This window comes from Centropristis striata, chromosome 1 (genome assembly GCF_030273125.1).
Source record: "Centropristis striata isolate RG_2023a ecotype Rhode Island chromosome 1, C.striata_1.0, whole genome shotgun sequence".
NCBI classification, from domain to species: Eukaryota; Metazoa; Chordata; class Actinopteri; order Perciformes; family Serranidae; genus Centropristis; species Centropristis striata.
Window position 1 is genome coordinate 26273397 of NC_081517.1, and position 19347 is coordinate 26292743.

Sequence of the window (19347 nt, forward strand, 5' to 3'; positions counted from 1 at the left end):
ATATATATATATATATATACAGACACATATAATACAAGAAAGGTAGAAAAAACCCAACAGAATAAATAAATAAACAAACGGATAAACAAACAAACGGATAGAACAGAAACAACAGACAGCCAGCCACCACTTAATCATTAACGTAAAAAGAAAATGTACACAAAAACATGTCGGTCCAACAAAATGCCCCTGAATGTCAGCTCATATGAAAAGGGCCAGAGAATGAGTCCAGGAGGCCCGAGCTAGAGGGGAACAGCAAAGTCTCATAACATGAATACATTTTTTTTTTTTTTTTAAGTAATTAAAAAAAATAAAGAGCAGTGCATTCAGGTCCCAATTTGAGGTCTATCTTTTCTAATGTATACAATCAAAGGGCCCCAGATCTTTTTAAACCTATCTTGGGAATTAGACATAGAAAATCGTGACGTTGCCTTTTTAATTTGTTTTCTTTTATTTCCATTGTGTGACTGGCACTAGGACCATGAGGACTCCTCAGACAGAGGGGGGCCGGGCCCTGGTTTTCCCATGCACCACCATCTACTGACATTGGCCACTGCTCTACATTAAACACCCCGCATTCATAAAAAAAGAAAAAAGAAAAGAGGAACCATCTGACAAGAGCAGCATCCACTGGCAGCTGCCTCACTGTGTATTGCGCTCAGCACGTCGCCAGAACAGAAGCCACACAAACTTAAAGAGGGGGAAAAATGGCCAAAAGTGAGATGCAAAGAGGAAGTTTGAAGAGTGAGGAGTTCTTTTTTGATTCCGAGGCGTCTCTCTTGGATCAGCAAGATTTCGAGATGTCTAGTTGCCCTTTCAATGACGTCTTCAACTCCAAAGACTCCCACATGGAGCAGATCAACACTTTTCTGAAAAACGTACAAGTTTTGCTGGAGGCTGCTCGGTTTCTTGAGAGCGCCGAGAGGAAGGACGGAAGTGAGTTTATATGTGCTGCGTTTGATCCTTATCATTTGCGTCTGAATTTCAGGAAAACAAGACTTCATTGTCAATAGACTCAGACAACAAAGGGCTGAGTTCATTCAACTAAGCACCACTGCCTGCTATAAGCACAGCCTGCAGCAGACGAATATGAGTGATATACCCTTTGCAATTGTAGGAGAGTATAAAAATATGCGCTCTCATTATTTCTGGACTATTTTAGCTGCATTATCTGCATGTTGGGCACTGTGCATCGCTTTGCGTCTGCATAACTCTCAACACAGGATTCTGTGATTATTCCCTTCAGCATAGATAAAACAATATGACATAATGATTGGTTGTGTGGGTGTGCATGTTGGCTACCACTCCGATGTGATAAATCTGACCACATTGCAGCGCCCTCCAACTCAGGTTAGGATGATGTCATTGTGCCCCCGCAGACTCGATCGAAAAAACCTACAACTTTATACATAAAACGCAAAGGACACAGCTGAATGGTGAATCGGACATATATAAAACATAGAAATGTGTCGCCTGATTGTTTAATTTTCCTGTTTATAACTTCTAGCTGATAATCAATGAGGAATTTCGTTATAGGGTTGATTGCAATTGGCTTCTCAAATTGCAAATCCATACTGACCTACATGCTAATTTAATGGCAGCTCATTTGTAATACATGCAATATTAAAAACGACTTTTTAAAAATGAATTATTAATGATGTCTTCGTTTCCTTTTAACAAGTCATGGTTTAAAGATACTGGGAAATAAGCTGTTTTTTCTGTCGCTTTCTTGTGCGTGTGTCCGTTCAGGGCTGTTTTTTGCAGAAAAGCCGAGCACACGGATTGATACGCGCTGCAAAAGACCTTTGAGTAATATAACATATTATAATGTAACGTGGGAATTTTGTGGCAGCAAATCGCAAAGGCTCTGCTCTTCTCTCGATTGTTTGCTTCCTGCTATTAGAAGGCGTGCCGCACGGGTTTCCACATGGCGCAAAGCTCCTCTGCGATTGGTCAGATGCGAGCTCAACCCTCGCCGCCTGTCAAAGCCATCCGCCAATCAGACTCCAGGTCCGTAGCGACGTCATGTGTTGCTGGGCCTGGCTTCAGCCGGCAAGAACACCCCCATGGTCCTGATGAATCATGGGATATGTAGGGCTTTTTCCTTCTTTCCTTCTTCTGGGGGAGAGGAGATTGAGAAGGATGAATGTGAGAGGAATAAATGACAGATTGAAGATTTGTATTTATATTTAGTTACACCAAACAGTTTCAACAGCTCGTTTCAATCCATTCATTAACAAGTAATGACCTAAATAAGTTAATTAGTTGTTGTTTTTAAGAATACAAACATAATACCTGTAACAGGCCTGTGATCTCTAGAATAAGGGTGACTATTTAATTATTAAAATGTCTTAAATATAATTAAAATGTATTTCAACATTCCTTTTCTTCAATGTCATTGGTGGTAGCAATAATCTTGATTAAACCTTGCAACAATAATAATCCACACATTAATTTTAAATACTTTCTGCTGCCCTGTGGACTGTAGCACTAGTCCTGGCCTGCAGATGTATTGATTCATTTAACTGACCTCACATACTCACAGATCAACCATAGAGTAATAACATACGCGGCTTTGCTCGAAAAATCGGCAAAAAAGGCATGCTGAATTGCCGAAATAGTGAATAGTGTGCATGTTTAGGCAGTTTTTTATGAATGCGCAGAAAGACTCAATTTCCCAGAGTGCACTGCGATAGACCGGCCTCTCCTCCGCGAGGTCCACGCCTCTCAGCTGTGCAGCTAGGTAAACAAACAGGAGAGGAGAGGAAAAGAGTAGCAGCAGCAGGCACTTTGCTGGCTCTGGACTCCCTCGGGAGAATTTTATATTATTTATATCCGTTTTTGTAAACATTTAATATCGTGTTTGCTAGAAACTTTTACTACTTTGATATACTGGTTTTGACATTTTCTAACAACGAAACCTGGCAAGGATTGGCTGTAGCTTGCCAGCTTGGAAGTATTTTTTCTCCTCTCCTTTCGACAAAAGGCTGCTGGTGAGCCAGCGAAGACACTGGACAAGATAATAACACGACGTTTTTTTTAAGTATCACTCAGTGTAGTAATAATAACCGATGCACTGTCTTCCCTGTATTTAAAAGCGACCTGTAGTTGCTGCTGCTTGCGAAGCTAACGTTAACCTGAAGAGAGCCGAGCTAACGTTAACGGCAGCCAGCCTCAGAAAAGAATGACGGCTGTTCAGCTAATAAATATCCAACTGTTATTGGAAGCTGCGGAGTATCTAGAAAGGAGAGAAAGAGGTAATTATATGTTCACATTTCGTCACACTGTTAAAATAATCGCCTGTCATTTTTTGTCAAAATTGTGTTTTTTGCCTAAATCGTCTCCTCATGACGCCGGCCACCTATGGTAAAATCGCCTACACCCTCAGTTGATCAGATCATGTGATTTTACCCCTTTAAGATAATGGTCTATGTCAAGTGTGTGACTTAAGCGGATTTATTATGCCTAAGTCAAAATAAAATGTGACTTAGGCAATTTTTTGAACATGCCTTTGTGACATGGTAACACTTTTGAAGGTGTCTACATAAGAGTGACATGAGCGTGTCATAAACATGACATGGGATGTGCCATGAACATTAATAATGACACTTTGAAGTAACATTAATGGTCATGATACTTGTCATGTCATGTTTCTGACAGGCTTGTGTGACTCTTATGTAGACACCTTCAAAATAAAGTGTTACTATATCTTGCTTAAGTCACAAAGGCATGTTCAAAAAATTGCCTAAGTCATTTATTTCTCTTAAGTTACATCATTTACACAGTGTTATTACTATGCCAATAGCCATCCTTTGTTACATCCTTTTAGAGTGAAATGATCAATACGTGTCATATGTTACACTCTTGGTGAAGTTTTTTAGGCGATTATTTTACAGGGTGACGATGTGTGAAAAGCTGAGAAATGTTACTGTTGACTGCTTTTAAAATAACGGCTAAGTGTTGTCAGCAAGTCAATCACAAACGTATAACCTGAATGTCCACGTCAACCTGAAGGATTGTCCGTTATTGTAATGGGGTCCAGTTTCGCCCATAGCTAACTGTTGACCGCAATTTTCTTTCAACAGAGTGTGAACACGGATATGCTTCGACATTTCCATCAAGTCAGAACACAAACTACCAGAGGCAAAGAAAATTCCGAAATAAGAAGTTCAGCAGTAACCACAATAGGTAAGAAACTGCTCTCGTTCATTATGTGATCCCTGTATAATTGGGGGCACTGGTAACTTTGCATATATTTGCTTCTTGTGATTGTAATGCAAACTGTCTTTTGCATGTGATGTACTGGGGAGTGTTGCAGACAGCATGTGATTATACACTCGCTGCCAACGCTTTTTTCGCAACGTTTGGTAAACAAGCGAGCTGTCAACAAACGGTGAATACATGTGTTGGCAGCGGTTTTCACGGCCAATCATTTCTTTGTTAAAAATAAGTTTGCATTGTTGTTTATTCAAACTTGTATAAACGTGCATATATGCAAACAAGACCGTCCACAGTGGTGTTTTGCTTGCTTGGGGGAGGGGGTAGCACCAACCGCTCTGCTAGCTTTTCATCAGCTGATTGTCAAACGGACTGCAGTGGCTGAGGTTAGGGATCGCGGTGAAAGTGATTACTTTAAAACGAAGAAAGTAATTTGTAATGTCGCGTATTCATCTCATCCCCCGTTCAAAAAACACAGGTGATTTTGTTTCATTTTAAACTTAATTATTTCTTAGGGTTTAGTGCTAGTCGTGCTGATTTTCTCCTTTGCTAAACGTATTCTACACTGTGGGAGAGAGCGATAGTTTTGCCCTCTGCCCTAAGGGGGGAAACTGCTATTTATGGCCGGTGTTGTTTGCAGACTTCCAAAGGTGACTATGTGGAGCCTTTTTTCAGGACTAATGATTTTGAACATGATAAGTCATTTTAATGTTTCACTTTTATATGCAACTATATCCTATACAAAAAAGCATGTTTGCACCATTCATTTTTCCCCCCTCTTTTGTATGCAACCCCAAGCGTACCCATTTAGTGTGTGTTGTGAAACATATGTTTCCTAGTCTATTGTATTATGTTGCTGGATGTAACACTACCTGATAATCACATCATCAGATGTTTGAGCCCTTGTCAAGCACAATGCTCTCACTGATGACAGAATTTTGCATGTAGTAGTAGAAGAAGCAGGCGAGAATCTCCCAAAGTTAAGACCCATTTGTATTGTGTTTTTCTCCTTGGTGCTAGGCTTCTTACATTAATCTGTCCATTGACAGTCATACATCAAACGCAAGCTCTACACTCTCTCTCTCTCTCTCTCTCTCTCTCTCTCTCTCTCTCTCTCTCTCTCTGAGCCTTTTAATATTAATGTAAGAGCGGGCCACAAACAGGAACTGCGCATTACTCATCATGAGCACAGAATGCTGCCTACTTCTGCATGGCAACAGTCATGATCAGATATAGGTCTGAGGCCGTTTTCATAAAGATTTTGAAGAATTGATCCTACTCAGGAAATTAAATAAACAGAATAATGATATTTTGGATACAGTATCATCTTCAGAGTAAAATAAAATCCTCTGAAAACTAAAAGCTTTTCACAAGCATTGTGGCCCTTGAAATAGCCTCAACAGTGAACAGCGCAGGAGTAGGAGGGTACACTTTTAGAAAAGATTTTCCCAAGAATGAAAGAAAATGGCACCAAGTAACACAGAGAAGAGAAATCTTCTTTCAATGCCCTCTAACAAGGAGTTAGTACAGTTATGCATAAAAGGCTGTTCAGGAATAATGTTTGGTCTTGCTCTCTGCAAGGGCTCACTACTGGTACTCTATACCTTTTAAGGTATTGACTGAAATAACCCAGTATCAAGTTGTATTGAAACTTCTCCAGTCCAATGATGCCTGCATTCTTTTTGTATCCAGAATGCTCCCATATACATTATGGGTATCAAATTACCATAAAAAAGGTTAGATGGAGTACTATATTGGCACCAGTATCACTAAAGGGTCTTAGTATTAGATATTTTTGAAAACAATACCCAGCTCTACTCTCTACAGAGACACCTTCACAACTCAGTGAGGTAACACCATTTAGCATTTAACACCATTTCGGAGCCTCGTGTTGTGATGCAGTTTATTTCATTCCCACTGGATTTTCACACCTTGCAAACCAACAAAACAGCATTATTTGTAAATCCCTAGTGTTGGAAGGGTCACTGATGGACCACATGTCCTCGTCTTGAGTGGTCTACTTTATGAAGCAGTCCTATTTATGGCCCGCTGACAAAGGAGGAGGTGCAATCTTGCTAATTAATCAAAATTGTGAACCATGTTCACCACCAAAAGAGATGACGGACCAATAATGACATCTTAATGGAACCATACAGCACCTACAATCGCTTTGAGTACATTCCAAAATTGATTTTAAACTAACTTATTAGAAATGTTATACTGGTTCCAATAACTGTATCAGTACACACACAAACATTTTCTTTAATAAACCCAGAGTGCCGTCCGGAACTATCTTGCTCCCAGTTATACAGTAGCTACCTTCTCAGTAGCGTGTTGAGGCTTAAAGTGATGGGCTTATCTGACTCTGTCCTCTCCTGCCTACCGTTTATAGCAGGGTTGCTTTATCTCATTGACCCACTCTGTGTGTGCCTGTCCATGCACACACACATACACACATGTAAACGCATATAGAAGGAAGTGTGCTGCAGTTGTGCGTGGCCTTGAGCCAGTTTATAATCTGTATTGCATTGTTGTTGAGCTGCAGACATGGAGATATCTGATTCAGACAACAGGGAAACCAGTTTGTGGTGATAAAAGCCAATGGAAAAGCAAGCTGACTTAGATCGCTCTGAATGTGAAACCATACAAAGGTGTGTGTGTGGGTCCGTGTGTGTGTGTGTGCCTGGACCAGCGTCGAAAAAGAGAGCTTTCTTCATCAATCTCTGTATTATCACCAGCTTTCCAAACTTTGTTTTTACCATCATTTGTATCTCTAATGACATCGTCCTTTGATTTCTTGCAGTCATTTAGCAAAACACTTTGTAAGCTTCTTGACATGTCCACAATTGTAACAGTCCCCCATCATTCTTAAAGAGCGATAATCAGACAGAAAAAAAACTGACATAATTACACACTACACCGAATGAGATTGTGGTCAATTGCTCAGAGTTTGGAAGAGATTACAAATCGTGATGAGAGTTTCCAAGCAACACAGACACGGTGCAAGCACGGTGACAGCTGATGACACAAATTATGCACTCCAAAGTATTCATCTTCTGTTAGCAAAACTATTGCTCTGACTCACAAATTGCTCCAGAAATCAGTGGACTCATTGTCATTTGAAAGTAATTATATATTCACAAAAAAGCCTGGATTGAACCAAGGTCTGTGACTAGTCATTTTCCAGAGAAAGAAGTAATTTTGAAACCGTGGGTCCATTTTTTTAGATGATATTTATGAGGATAGTAGTTGCCGAAAAGAGCTCAAGCTGGTTTATCAGTTTGGTGATTTTTATGTGTGACTGGTTGGCTGATGCAGAGCCCAGTCATGCATGAATACTACAGGGTTGTAGAATATGTAAGTTGAAACCTGCCAAGAGCACACATGTGAGCACTTAGGCTCTCCCAGGATTTCAGGAAGTGGCCTGAGCCAACTTACATGTGAGCCCTGTGTTTTGCTGTGATAGCAGCCACTCAACCTGGCCGTACACCTTGTCATGTTAAATCAAAGATACTGCCACAGCTGACTAAACAGCCAGTCTTGCATACCCAACTACATGAAATGTTATGTATTAAAATAGGGACATATGGCGTTTTTATTGGTGTAAATAATTGATCTTGAAAAAATAATTTCCTCTGAGGCAGAACTAATTTTTACAGACCCCTTGGACTGTATAAAAGAAGTGAACATAGTCACCATTGCCTTTTGGTTCGTGGATTGCCATTTTGAAGCTTAGAGTTTGTCATTTTGGCTGTCGCCATCTTGGTTTCCTGGAACCAGAATTGACAATTTGGATGAGAGGGTGAAGCTGGGGAGGAGGAGTCGTAACTTTTCAGCTAATGCTAGCGCTAGCTATTTAGCTTGGTTAGCATGATGTAGCCATAACTCAAAATGAACAGCTGACTCCTTAAAGTGCATTTTAGTACGACCAACCGATGAACAAGACATTTTTAGACAACAAAAATGTTAAAATTAACTTTGAAATAAAAACACACCGTGAAGTTTGAAGATGAAAATGCGCAGTGCACCGTGGTACTGACCTGTCAATTACAAGGTAGCCACACCCTAAAGCATACCATGCTTTATTGTCTATTTTGCCCTAAATGGGACCATAATTTACTAAATGAGTTTCATGCTGTATTAAAATACTTGAAACTATTGATTGATAACACCAACTTGTTAAGAAAATGTTTACTGAAATAATAAATCAAGTTAGAAATAAAGTCATTTTCTCATAGAGTTTTATACAATCAGACTTTTTTTGCAACCAGTATAGTTGCCCCCTGCTGGCTATCAGTGTTTTCATGCCCGGAGGTTGTCGCTTTGCTGTATCCCTCTCTACCCTCTCCCCATTTGCTTTCTCCATATTTCCTGCTTCTGTATTGACAAAACAGCAATTTTGTCAGCTCAGTGTAAAAGCATATTGCAGTATTGATAACCCACAATATAGAGATGCGCTGTGTTCATGACTCAGGAGAGGTTGAAACCACCCCAACCCCCCTAAAACCTGCCCCCCTTGAGGCGAGGTGGAGTGCGGTTTGTGTGGATGGGAACTTGGCCATTTAAGCATCAGGAGGAGGGCTTGTCTCCCTTCAGTATGTTGCCACACAAAGAGACTCTTAGGGACCAGCTGATTCACTTTACATTATTAACAGAGCGCTGAACCCTGACTGCTGCATGCACAGGCCTGTGTGTATGTGTGTGTGCATGCTCGTACTTGCCCAGCAGCACATGCACATGCACTTACACTCATGCACAGTTTAAACTGGAGTGGCTGCAGTGTCACACACACACACAGTTGTGCTGTGCATTATTGAGGAAGAGGCTGTATAATGCCACAGTAAATGCCTGGCTGTCACATTGAAGCTCGTTGGTGGAAGGGCCCAAGTGCACGGGGTCGAGAGTTGGTCTCGTTTGGGATTAATTAATACATTCATAAATCAAATTCGACAAGGTAATTCACTGTGCCTATCCTGGCCCCTGCTTGTCTAGCTCATATAGTTATTATGTTAATGTTATGCCTTATTTCCCCGAACAGTGAATTGCCTTTTAAGAGGAACTGATGCTGTATGTTTGCTTGTTAAGTATGCAAAAATCTTCATTTGCACTTTATTTGACAACTTCTGTTTTCTGTCTCTGCAGGTCCACACATAATGAGCTGGAGAAGAATAGGTGAGTTGTCATTAAATTTTCAAAACCTTTCACCTTTAAATCATAGAGTTCAGCCTGCGGGCACATGCACACCCTGCCCTGACACGTGAATAAGTCCATCACATCCTACTTTCCTTTTTGCCCCATGTTGTTTTTGCTCTTCTTAAAGAAACCAGGTCTCTTCACCAGGTCCTGAGAACCAAAAGAAAGGGGTGACCCAGTTGTGTTAAGTTATAGACATTCCCTTCTTCCTGTTTCGTGCATGATCTTTGCACCTTTTAGAGTTATCTAACAGTTTGGTTGCCGGGCTAAGGGCTTCGAGTTACAGGGGCAGGCAAGGATGCATGCAGGCAGAGCTGGAGCTTAAGCCAAAAGTTCATTGCTTGTTTTGATCTTTTTCGATTTGTATGTAGTAGCTGCAACAATGGCAGCCCTATATCTGAACAAAATGTCCTTTCAGAAGCTGTTCATGGTTCTTTTCTGAGTTATATCTCTGCATTCACGATAGTATCTGCAGTGGAAGAAGTGTGGGGTTTTCAAGGAGACCATGGCTTGTGATGGTTTACCACAGCGTCTTCTGAAGAGCCTGAACACTGGTTTCTCAGAAGCCCTTATCAGATTGAGTTCACCACCCACATAGGGCGCTTGCTCGTGTTTATGCTCTGTGACTTTGCAGGCTGCAAGAGTCAAGCCGTTAAGGGTTTTCTTCAACACCATAAATAAGAGCGGCGAGACTTGTGAGATTTATGGTAAATGGAGGAGAAAAAAAGCTTGCCTTCCATTTCATTATCTCTGGGAGTGTGGGTACAATGAAAGGATGTGGGAGGCTGGATCCATTCAGTGTAATTACATATCACCTCGGCCTGTTTTTCTCACCATTCTCCCTGGCAGCCTCTTCTAAAAGGATGGGAACATTGGAAGGAGACGCGTCCAGTGAGTTAAATATAGACAAGAGTTGATGTGTCATCTTGGTGCTCATACGCGATGCTACACAAGGCCAGCCGGTCGGCTGACTGGCCTCGGCAGATTGCAGCACCCATGCGGGGTTGCATTTTTCCAGTGTTCCACCCACACAAATAATTTTTTGAAAAAAAGGTGCCAGCTCAGATGTTTGTTCCTACAACACAGTGTGAAGGCTGGTTCGTCACTCCTTCCACATTCACGCAGCCAGGCATTTTGTAGTATGGCCTGTTCCTATGGCCATTTATGGGCTATAGTCTTCTCTGCCAATCAGAGCAGACTAGTGTAAAGCCTGTAAATGGCAGAACAGAAGGGATCACTGCTGGCTTGGTTCAGCACTGAATTATTGTTACTGCAGAGATATGAACGATCAGAGAGATAATTTAATTAAGTGAAATCAAATTATGTGCATAATAAAACTGGTGTTGCCAAATGCAATAAAGCAGGGCTTGGTATCAGTACTTGATACCTTTTTTAGGCATGAGTTGTTCACGGAAAGTTCGAACTTGAACTGGAAACACTGGCATTGATGATAGAGTTGCCATGAAACTAGTAGATTTCGCAAAGTAGTCATTCCTGACTTGACAGATGAGGGGGGGGTCAGTGTATTAAATTTAAGGGATTGAAAAGAGAAGCACTGAAAGATGGAAGATAAAAATATAATGCATGCATTTCATGTCATGTTCAAGGGCCGCACAAAATGTTTCTGAGGGCCGCAGTTGGCCCACGGTCTGCACTTTGAGCAATTATGCTTTAAAGTATCGACCAAAAAAAAGTAGGATCAAAATTTTCAGTCAAACAATACCTGCATTCATTTTCTTCCTTTACCCAGAAAAAAAACATTTGTATGGTTTTTGCTACTTCTTCAGTTAACTTCAAGAGAACTTGTGATTGGCCCACTACCACAGCAGCTATAACCCATACAGACAGAGTTGGTTCTGCAGCATGCCGAGAACCCACCAATACGTTAGAAAGTATGGTGTCATAAAAAACAAATGTGGTGAAGTTGGAATTTTATGTAACTCAATGTTGCCATTGACACAATAAGTATTGACTGAAGTGACTATCAAATGAAGCACTCTGTTGGTGGTGGTATCACTTTAAGGGTACTGGTATTGGTGTGGGTATCATCATTTTGTAAACAATAACCAGCCCTAGCAAGAAGAGTGATTTAGCCACTTCTTCTATATTTCACAGCACAAGTTTTGCGTCTCTGTCTATGCATTCCTGTCATGCACCCATTGAAACTTGCATCCTCTCCCTCCTCCCTTTCCTGGCTCCACCTTGCTGGTTCGTGCAGACTCTGAGAGAGAGAGAGAGAGAGAGCTGCAGTTGGGAACAGGCCGTCCTGTACCACACCACTGTACCAAATCCAGATACTGACACCCTGTTGTTTCCCCACTCTTGTCTTCGTGTTCAGCTTCACACAGGGTGTGTGCTGTTGTTGCTTAGTAGTTAGCAAGTACAAAACTAATTTCAATTTCCATTAGCAAAGAACGAGGGGAAAAATTGAAATGGTAATCCATCTTTTTAGAAGCACACTTAAAGTCAGAATCGTTTATAATCCCCCCCCCCCCCCATTTTTTGCCAGCAGCTAATCCAATTCCCTTTAAGCACATGCTTCACTGTAAGCTATATGTATCAGGCATAGTTGTTCACCCAAGTGTGTCAGGCTTATACCATGATTCTACAACAACAGCAGCAGCAGCAGCAGCTTTCGTTCCATCTCAGCAGACTTCCAAGTCGTGTAAATTGGAGGCAGCTCCTTTATGGTCCAGCCTGACTGGGGCCCTTTTTGTCAACACTTATCAACACTGTATATCTGCCGCCAGCGAGCCGATTTGCCTTGCATGGCTACCACAGGTCCTGATAACCTCTGTGACGAGTAGACTCGTCGTGACAGCAGAGACCACAGGACGCGGATAAAAGGGACAGAGAGAGGGGAAAAAAACACATTCCAGATGCTCACACTGTGCGGCGGGACCAGATAACGTGGTGGCTCTGCTGCTTTGATCATGTACCTCCTAACAGCCCTATTTCACTTCCTCATGTCACTACTAAATTACACTGCCTCAGTAAGGTTTAACAGTAAAGGCTTATTTGCCCGCACATTGCCGTTCCACCGCTTTGATCTCTCAGCCTTCCGCCTATTAGTCCGTTTTCTTTTAAACATGTTGATAACAAATTCCCCGGCTCAGGTTAGTTGTTGGGCATTCCTTGTTTGTTGGAGTGTTCTGCAGCAAAGCACTAAGGGATTCCATGGCCCAGGGTTTAGTCTGTTGTTGTTCAACCTGTTGTTTATTCTTCCCTTTTGGATGATGACTTAGTTTATAGATAATCAATACAACAAGCTTTTACTTGCTACAATAAATCCACAGGAACCGTTGCTTATCATTTACCATCCTCCTCCACAGCGACCTATTCATTTTAATATTGTTTATCAAGGCCAGGCTTATAATACACACTGTAAATTATGTTTTCCCCCAGTGCCCAGGCAGTGGAGGCAATATTAGCTTTTCCGCTTGATTCTTTACGAGGGGAGTTGGACAAACAGTGTGGGTTAAACACCTTTCAGCGTGTGTGCCTGTGGAATATTAAAAAGGCCCAGTCTTGGCCATTAGAGTTGGGTGGCTGTTGTCCTTGGGTGGCATGTAAGGAGCATCCGTGAGCTCTGCCGTCTTGGGATTTGTTTTGGCTCAGTGGTATGTGAAATGGTAAATGAAGATAGTCACGGCTCATTTGCGACCAACTTTGGGTTGGTGTGGGTGTTCTTGATTGTCAGTGTTTTTATTTTTTGCACGTGTACGTGTGTGTGAGAAGGTTTTTTTCTCTGGCTGCAAAGAATGTGAGCTTATCAGGATATTAGGGCGTAAGAAAATATCTATCCACTTGAGTATCACGATATTATGTTTTGTATTACTATGTTGATCCTCAAAAAAAGTATTTATTTTTAACTAATAGATTACATGCAAAAATGTATAGCTTGCATAAAAAGTATGATGTTGGATGTTTCAGGTATAAATACATGCAGATCCCACTGTTCTGATGGCATTAATAAGTAAACTTTTTTCTTTCAAATTACATTGAAAAAACATAATGTATCGTGTATCATGATATGTATCATATTGCCAAATTCTTGCTAATGCACAGCACCACATGATATATGGTCATATTTAGAGCTTACTTCTCTTATTGAACTTGAGTTGAACTCATTGAATAGGCGTAACATTATTCATATGGTCAGAACTCGTTTGGGATCGAAGCCCTTCATGTATTTCCATTCTTTTTAACCAGTGGGCTATAAACTCACTGCTGCTTTTCCAGCCTTGGGGTTGGATGAGTAGTCAAACATGAACAAGCCTGGGCTACATTTTCTCTGGCTGTGCTGATGCTCCATGAAGAAAGCCAAACTGCTTCACCAGTCTTTCTGTTGTCTGCCCAGTGAGTGCAGCCTATTCTCAGGCTCTGCTGCAGGGTCTGAAACTGGGACCATTTGTTCTGACCAACGTGACGACTTGTAAGCTTTTCTTGGCTCAGAAAAGCAGCTTAAGGGACTTGATCTTTGGTCTGGTGAGCCCAGCTAGAGCACGCACACGTGCTGGGGCACGCCACCCCTCCTCTCACGGGCCACCGGGTGCTAGTCCGTAATAGCCTAGCTTGGCTTTGGCTTAGCCTTAGCTAACGACAGTGTCAGAGGAGGAGGAAGTCATTGACAGGCTGATAGGATGAGCAGAGGGTTAGGTCAAACACACCTGACTAAGGGAAGCCTTGAGCAACACGCAAGCCTGATCCACACTCCCACTGTGTCAGTATGCACACACAGTGAGCATTTCTGACCTGTAATTAACACAGTGACACACAAGCCAGTATCGGGGTGGGGACTAGTCAACACTAACAGTCAGACAGTGACAAATTGTGGCTGTGGCTAGAAGTCTCCCCTCCTTTACAACCAGTGTGGCTGGTGTGTTCTGTTCTTAAAGTGAAGTTGGCTCATAAGATGGTGAAAATAAAACCTGTGTACTTTGCACACCAGGAAAGCACCTACTCTCTTCAGCCAACACAGCATACTCTCATTTTCACTTGTGCCATGTGAGCGTTGAGCTCTGAGCTGAGGTTGAGGTGTAGTGAATAACCCTGCATTGATTTGCCTTTCTATCACACCTACCTGCTGGGTTGCCAGGTTTCTGACAGTAGAACGGTTTTGTGGATTGGCACTCTCAGGGGGGGCAGTCACATACGTTTTAAAGAGAAACACTTGCCTTTAAAATCAGGAAACTGAAAAATCCATAGGCCTAATGAGAAACAGTGTAGATCAACTACAACAGGTTTTCTACCTCCTAACAAGCTAAATTGGATGGGGAAAGCACAAGCGACAAAGGGGACAAAGCACTACTCATGGTTAAAAGAAAGTAAGAATGAGTAGATCTTTTTTCAATGTTAGCTGTTAGTGGAAAAAACACTTACTGTAGCTGCTTCTTGCTGTGAAAGCTTCTTAGTAAAGAAAACTGAGCTTGGCATGTTGCAGTTTTCAAAAAATAAGCAGGAACTATGGCAAAGTTTCATTGCCTCTCTTATTTATAATGTACAACAAAACCATTTTTTGAAATTTGTTGTAATTTCAGTAGCAAACGCCATAATTTGAGATTGATATCAGCTACTTGTAAAGTGCCTAGTGAGGCAGACCTGTACATTTCTGTGAGTACCCATTCCCAATAGGTTGCTGTCAGATGGTAGAAGACACCAGGTCACCATTGTTTTGCCTCACATCCTCAGGAGCCATCCCCACACAGATGTTATGTAGACAGGTGTAAAGAAGGCCCCACACAGGGGATTGGATGTCTGCACTTGAAAGCTCACCCATCACTCCAGTCTTGTCTCGCTCCTCTGACCTTTGACTCATGTTATCTTGGCGCCTTCTTGTTTTGCCCTTATCCTGCAAAAGTGCATCAGCACAGCATTTCCGTGGAAGGACAGTGTAACCAAACTGAGCCACTCTGGATGGGCATACAGGCTGAGTCAGCAGGCTGAAAGCCGGGCTCTCCGGGCTTGTTTTAATTTTCACTGAAATGGGAACATTTTCAGTGATTTGTTTGTAGGTGTTCAAATTAATCTACTTGAAACGGGGACTGTACGTTCATGCTGTACTTCAGTACTGCAAAGTGTTCAGTTCCTCCCACATAGTGTGCTGTTCAACCTGTTCCATTCACAGTATTGTGTTGGGCTTGTTGATAAGCCCACTTTGGGCCAAATGGATGAGGCTGTGGTTACATGCTGTTCCTGGAAGAAATGCCCCTGTTTGCCCTGCGCCTTCCTGGAGCAGCTTGTCACGTTAGCAGCCGAGCTAACTTAATCTTTACCTTAAGGACAGACGGAGACGGAGATAGAAGGGGAAAAAAATAGGATGCTGAAGACACAAGACAGACTCAATTAGGCTAAATCTGACTATGGCTTCTATTTTTAGCCGTACAGCTGGGGAAAAAGGGGGAAACACCACTGCCTTCTGACCAATCATAGAGGTTAGCGTTTCACCAATGAGAGCTGTGAGATGAAGAAGCTGTAAGAGAGAAGTCCCCACCCCTGACTCTCATTAACAGCTACCTTACATCTTTTCTCATCACACTGAATGTCGTTATTTTCCGTGTTGAGCGTCTAACCCCAGTGGAGCAACTTGCGTGCCAACTGGGTTAAGTGACTTATCAAGATAAGTTACTGAGTTTAACCTACGTGAGTGAGAAAGTGAGCGTGTGCCTCTGTGTTTGGGCACATGAATGTGTGTTTGCGCATTAAAGGCTGATGTAGAATATTTGGATTACACTCCATTCCCCACCATATATTGGATGTATTAAAACACATCCACAGCTGTAAAGAGGATGTGCCCTGATGGGGCACCCCCCTCCCTGCCCCCGGAGCCAACATCTGGCTGGATCTCCCGGGCTTTACACCAGGCCCGTTTTAGGAGCCAGGCCGTATTGGAGTTTTAATCCAAAGCTTCTGGCCTTAGCCCTCGAGTCACACAGGGCTAAAGGGCACAGTGAGGGTGGTGGGTGGGTCAGCAGCGTTGTGCGGAGAGGGATTCAGGAAGAGAGCGGGGAGATTACAGCCACATGATCAGCATGTCCGCTTCTTTGTAAATTTTCTTATTACTGTATATTCTGGAAATGTGCCACCACATACTTGCAGACTCTCTGTTCAACTCAATTCTCCTCTGTGCTAGAACTGTTTATTGAGCCAGGTAGAAAGCCAGTTAAAGTAGCGTAACTATATCGAGGGTGGACTGCGAGGGTCAATCAAAGAATTTCAATACAATTATTGACGCACCAGTGTGCAGGGTCGATGCAAACAAAATGTGGTCAATCAACTTATGTGTTGTAGCAATTTCAACAACCCACCAATAGCGCCTGGCTGACCTCATTTATTTTATTTATTTATACCAAGATTTGTCAAATAGTGGATCCTAATATTTGATCCTGCATGTGTGTATTGATTACATTGCTTTTACTTTTAGGTGGTGTTATTGCACAGTGCACCTAAAGCCATCCCCCTCTTCCAATCCTTTTACCCTCTGTCCCACTAACTCAATCCCTCTCCTTCCCTCTCTCCCCCCCGGCTCTGTTTCTATGGCCATCTCTTTGGTTAACTCCATCTCTTTGTCTCTCGCCTTCTTTCTTTCCTCTCTCTCTCTTCCAACCTTTGTCAGTGGAGCAGATTAAAAGGCAGTGTGCACGTGTGAACTAATCCGTGTGTTAGTGATGGGCTTCAGCCCCAGAGTCTCTTGGCCTGGCCGCACAGCTAGCGCATCCCCCTCCCTCCTTACTCCCTCACTACTCCAATGAACTCTGCACGTGTGTATGTGTGTACGTGTGTGTGAGCACGTGTTAATGTCTGTGGCAGTTGCTTGAAGAAGCTAAATATCTGCACTGTTCTTTCATCCTTTTCTTTTCAAACTCTCATCCCAATCCGTCCTCCATCCCTCCTCTGCACTGTTGCTATGCACGGCGGATGCTGTTTGTGGCTTGGAGTGGCTTCGGCGGGTTTAGCGTGACAACAGTATTGGTCTGCCTGGTAATCAACTGCGTTCAGCTTTATTTACCACTTGCTGCCATGGGATTGGTTGAGCAGGGGTGGGGTGGATTTCTGCGAGTCCAAATTGATTTTTGAACTCCCATTTGCATTTTATTGCCCCCAGTTTCCAGTGTGGTTTCAGCCCCTAATCCATATGCGTTTTTACAGTGAGTTTTACTGCCAATCGGAAAGACTCGCGCTCTCTCCTCCACACACACTGAATCTCTTTTTTGGGATTGAGGTCACAACTGACTGAATGCTCAGAAATATCAAAGTCCCTTTCCCACCCACCCACATGCAGCAATGCATTTTCACCCCCTCTGCATTTCTTTTTCGTTCCTTGCCATCTCACCAGAATATGGGTCATCATCCAGCGTAGTTCCCATGGAGTCCCAAGACTTGTTAATAATTGTTTAATTCCTCACATGAGAAAGCCCTTGCTGTGTGTGGGAGACCGATGAGCATTCCCCTCATTCCTCAGCCCTGTTTGTCAAACTTAACAATTGACTGTCAGTTTGGAGAGTGTAGTAAAACCCTCAGGGGATGATTGAACCGTTAGGACATGAGCCTCAGGCTATCATACCCCGCAAGGAATGCGGCACCTGAATAAGAGCTTTTATTTATTTTTATTTTTTAAGATTCGAGCTGGTGTTAAATTATATTTCAATCAAAGTTTTGCTCATTTTATTTTCACTGTCAGGTGAGAGATGATGAACAGAAATGTTCTAAACTTTACAGTTGAAGTCATCCCATAAGCACTTACCTGCTGTCACGGTCAAAACAAAGAAAATACTATTACTGGCTTAGTTCCTTTGTAGCTCCATGAGTAAAGCATAGCTCTTAATCTTTCAGGGTTAGGGGTTACATTTCCACTGGTGTCATCCATGCATAAAGTATACGCACGCATGGTGCTCAACACAATGCATGCATGTCTTTCATGTGTTTTCTAGTAGTTCATAGTATTTGGCGAAATGTGCCGCATCGACGTAAAACAAAATTTGAGTCAGAAGTTGAAACGGGCGAGTGGGTTTTAGTCGTATGCCATTGGTAAACCCAGTGGAACTCCTGACAGACTGGCTCTCGTTTGTGCCCATGGCTAGTTTCTGGGCAGATTACACAGACAGAACACTCCCCTTCCTCCCCCACTCTGAATATATCTCACCCTCTCTATCTCGCTCTGACTCTCTGCATCTATCCCATCTGTCCATGTTTCATAAAGGAGATGAGGGAAGCATCAGTCTGTCAGGGAAAAAAAAGAGAGCCTACAGTCGCTGTAGGGCTAAGATCACTCTAATCTTGTGTGTGCATGTAGAAATGTGACGCATCAGTGATGGACGAAAGTCGAACTTACACCACACCAGCTTAAATGTACATCTTTTGTATTTGCTTATCTTTGCCTCAGTAACTCGGCTGTCATTTTAAGTCTTAAAGGGAGAAATCATAAATGCATATTTTTCTCTTACCTGTAGTGCTTTTTAGTGACCTAGATTGTTTTGGTGCAAGTTCTTCAGTGTTAGAGATGTCGGCTGTAGTGTGGCAATTGCCATCTAGTTCCATTTTATTCAAGAGAAGGCACATTTCTATGACCAATATCTCCAAAACTTGGCAACTCACACCAGAATAAACTAGATTGATAAATAGCGCTTCAAGTAAGAAGAAAAATGTGTATTTTTAATTTTTGGGTGAACTGTACCTTTAATGTCCCATAGGTTAGTCTTAAGGTCCCACTAACAGTTAGTTGTGCAGCCTAATGCATTGTCCAGTGGGTATTAATGACACTAGAACACAAGTTACATGTCACATGGTGTACGTGGGCTAATGCTAGAACCATCTGTCAAATCATAAATCATGAACACAAAATTGAAGGGAAACATGAAGGGAAAGCCAGAATGATGATTCCACCATACTCATCCAGACCTATTCAACATATAAGCTTGTCTCCATCTGCATTTGTCA

General features: G+C 42.3%; 1 protein-coding gene across 2 annotated transcripts in view; it reads left to right on the forward strand.

Moving 5' to 3' along the window:
• The first annotated feature begins 547 nt into the window (after positions 1 to 547).
• Positions 548 to 19347, forward strand: part of mxi1 (max interactor 1, dimerization protein) — a 38531-nt gene continuing 19731 nt past the window's right edge. The window contains exons 1-4 of one of the 2 annotated variants that reach the window (XM_059336369.1): positions 2389 to 2993; positions 3099 to 3257; positions 4086 to 4188; positions 9361 to 9390. In XM_059336369.1, the coding sequence (XP_059192352.1) occupies positions 3185 to 3257; positions 4086 to 4188; positions 9361 to 9390 (206 nt within the window). In that variant the 5' untranslated portion in view covers positions 2389 to 2993; positions 3099 to 3184. Of the gene's footprint in view, positions 937 to 2388; positions 2994 to 3098; positions 3258 to 4085; positions 4189 to 9360; positions 9391 to 19347 lie in introns of those variants that run through there. The other variant, XM_059336363.1, reaches the window with a different exon arrangement.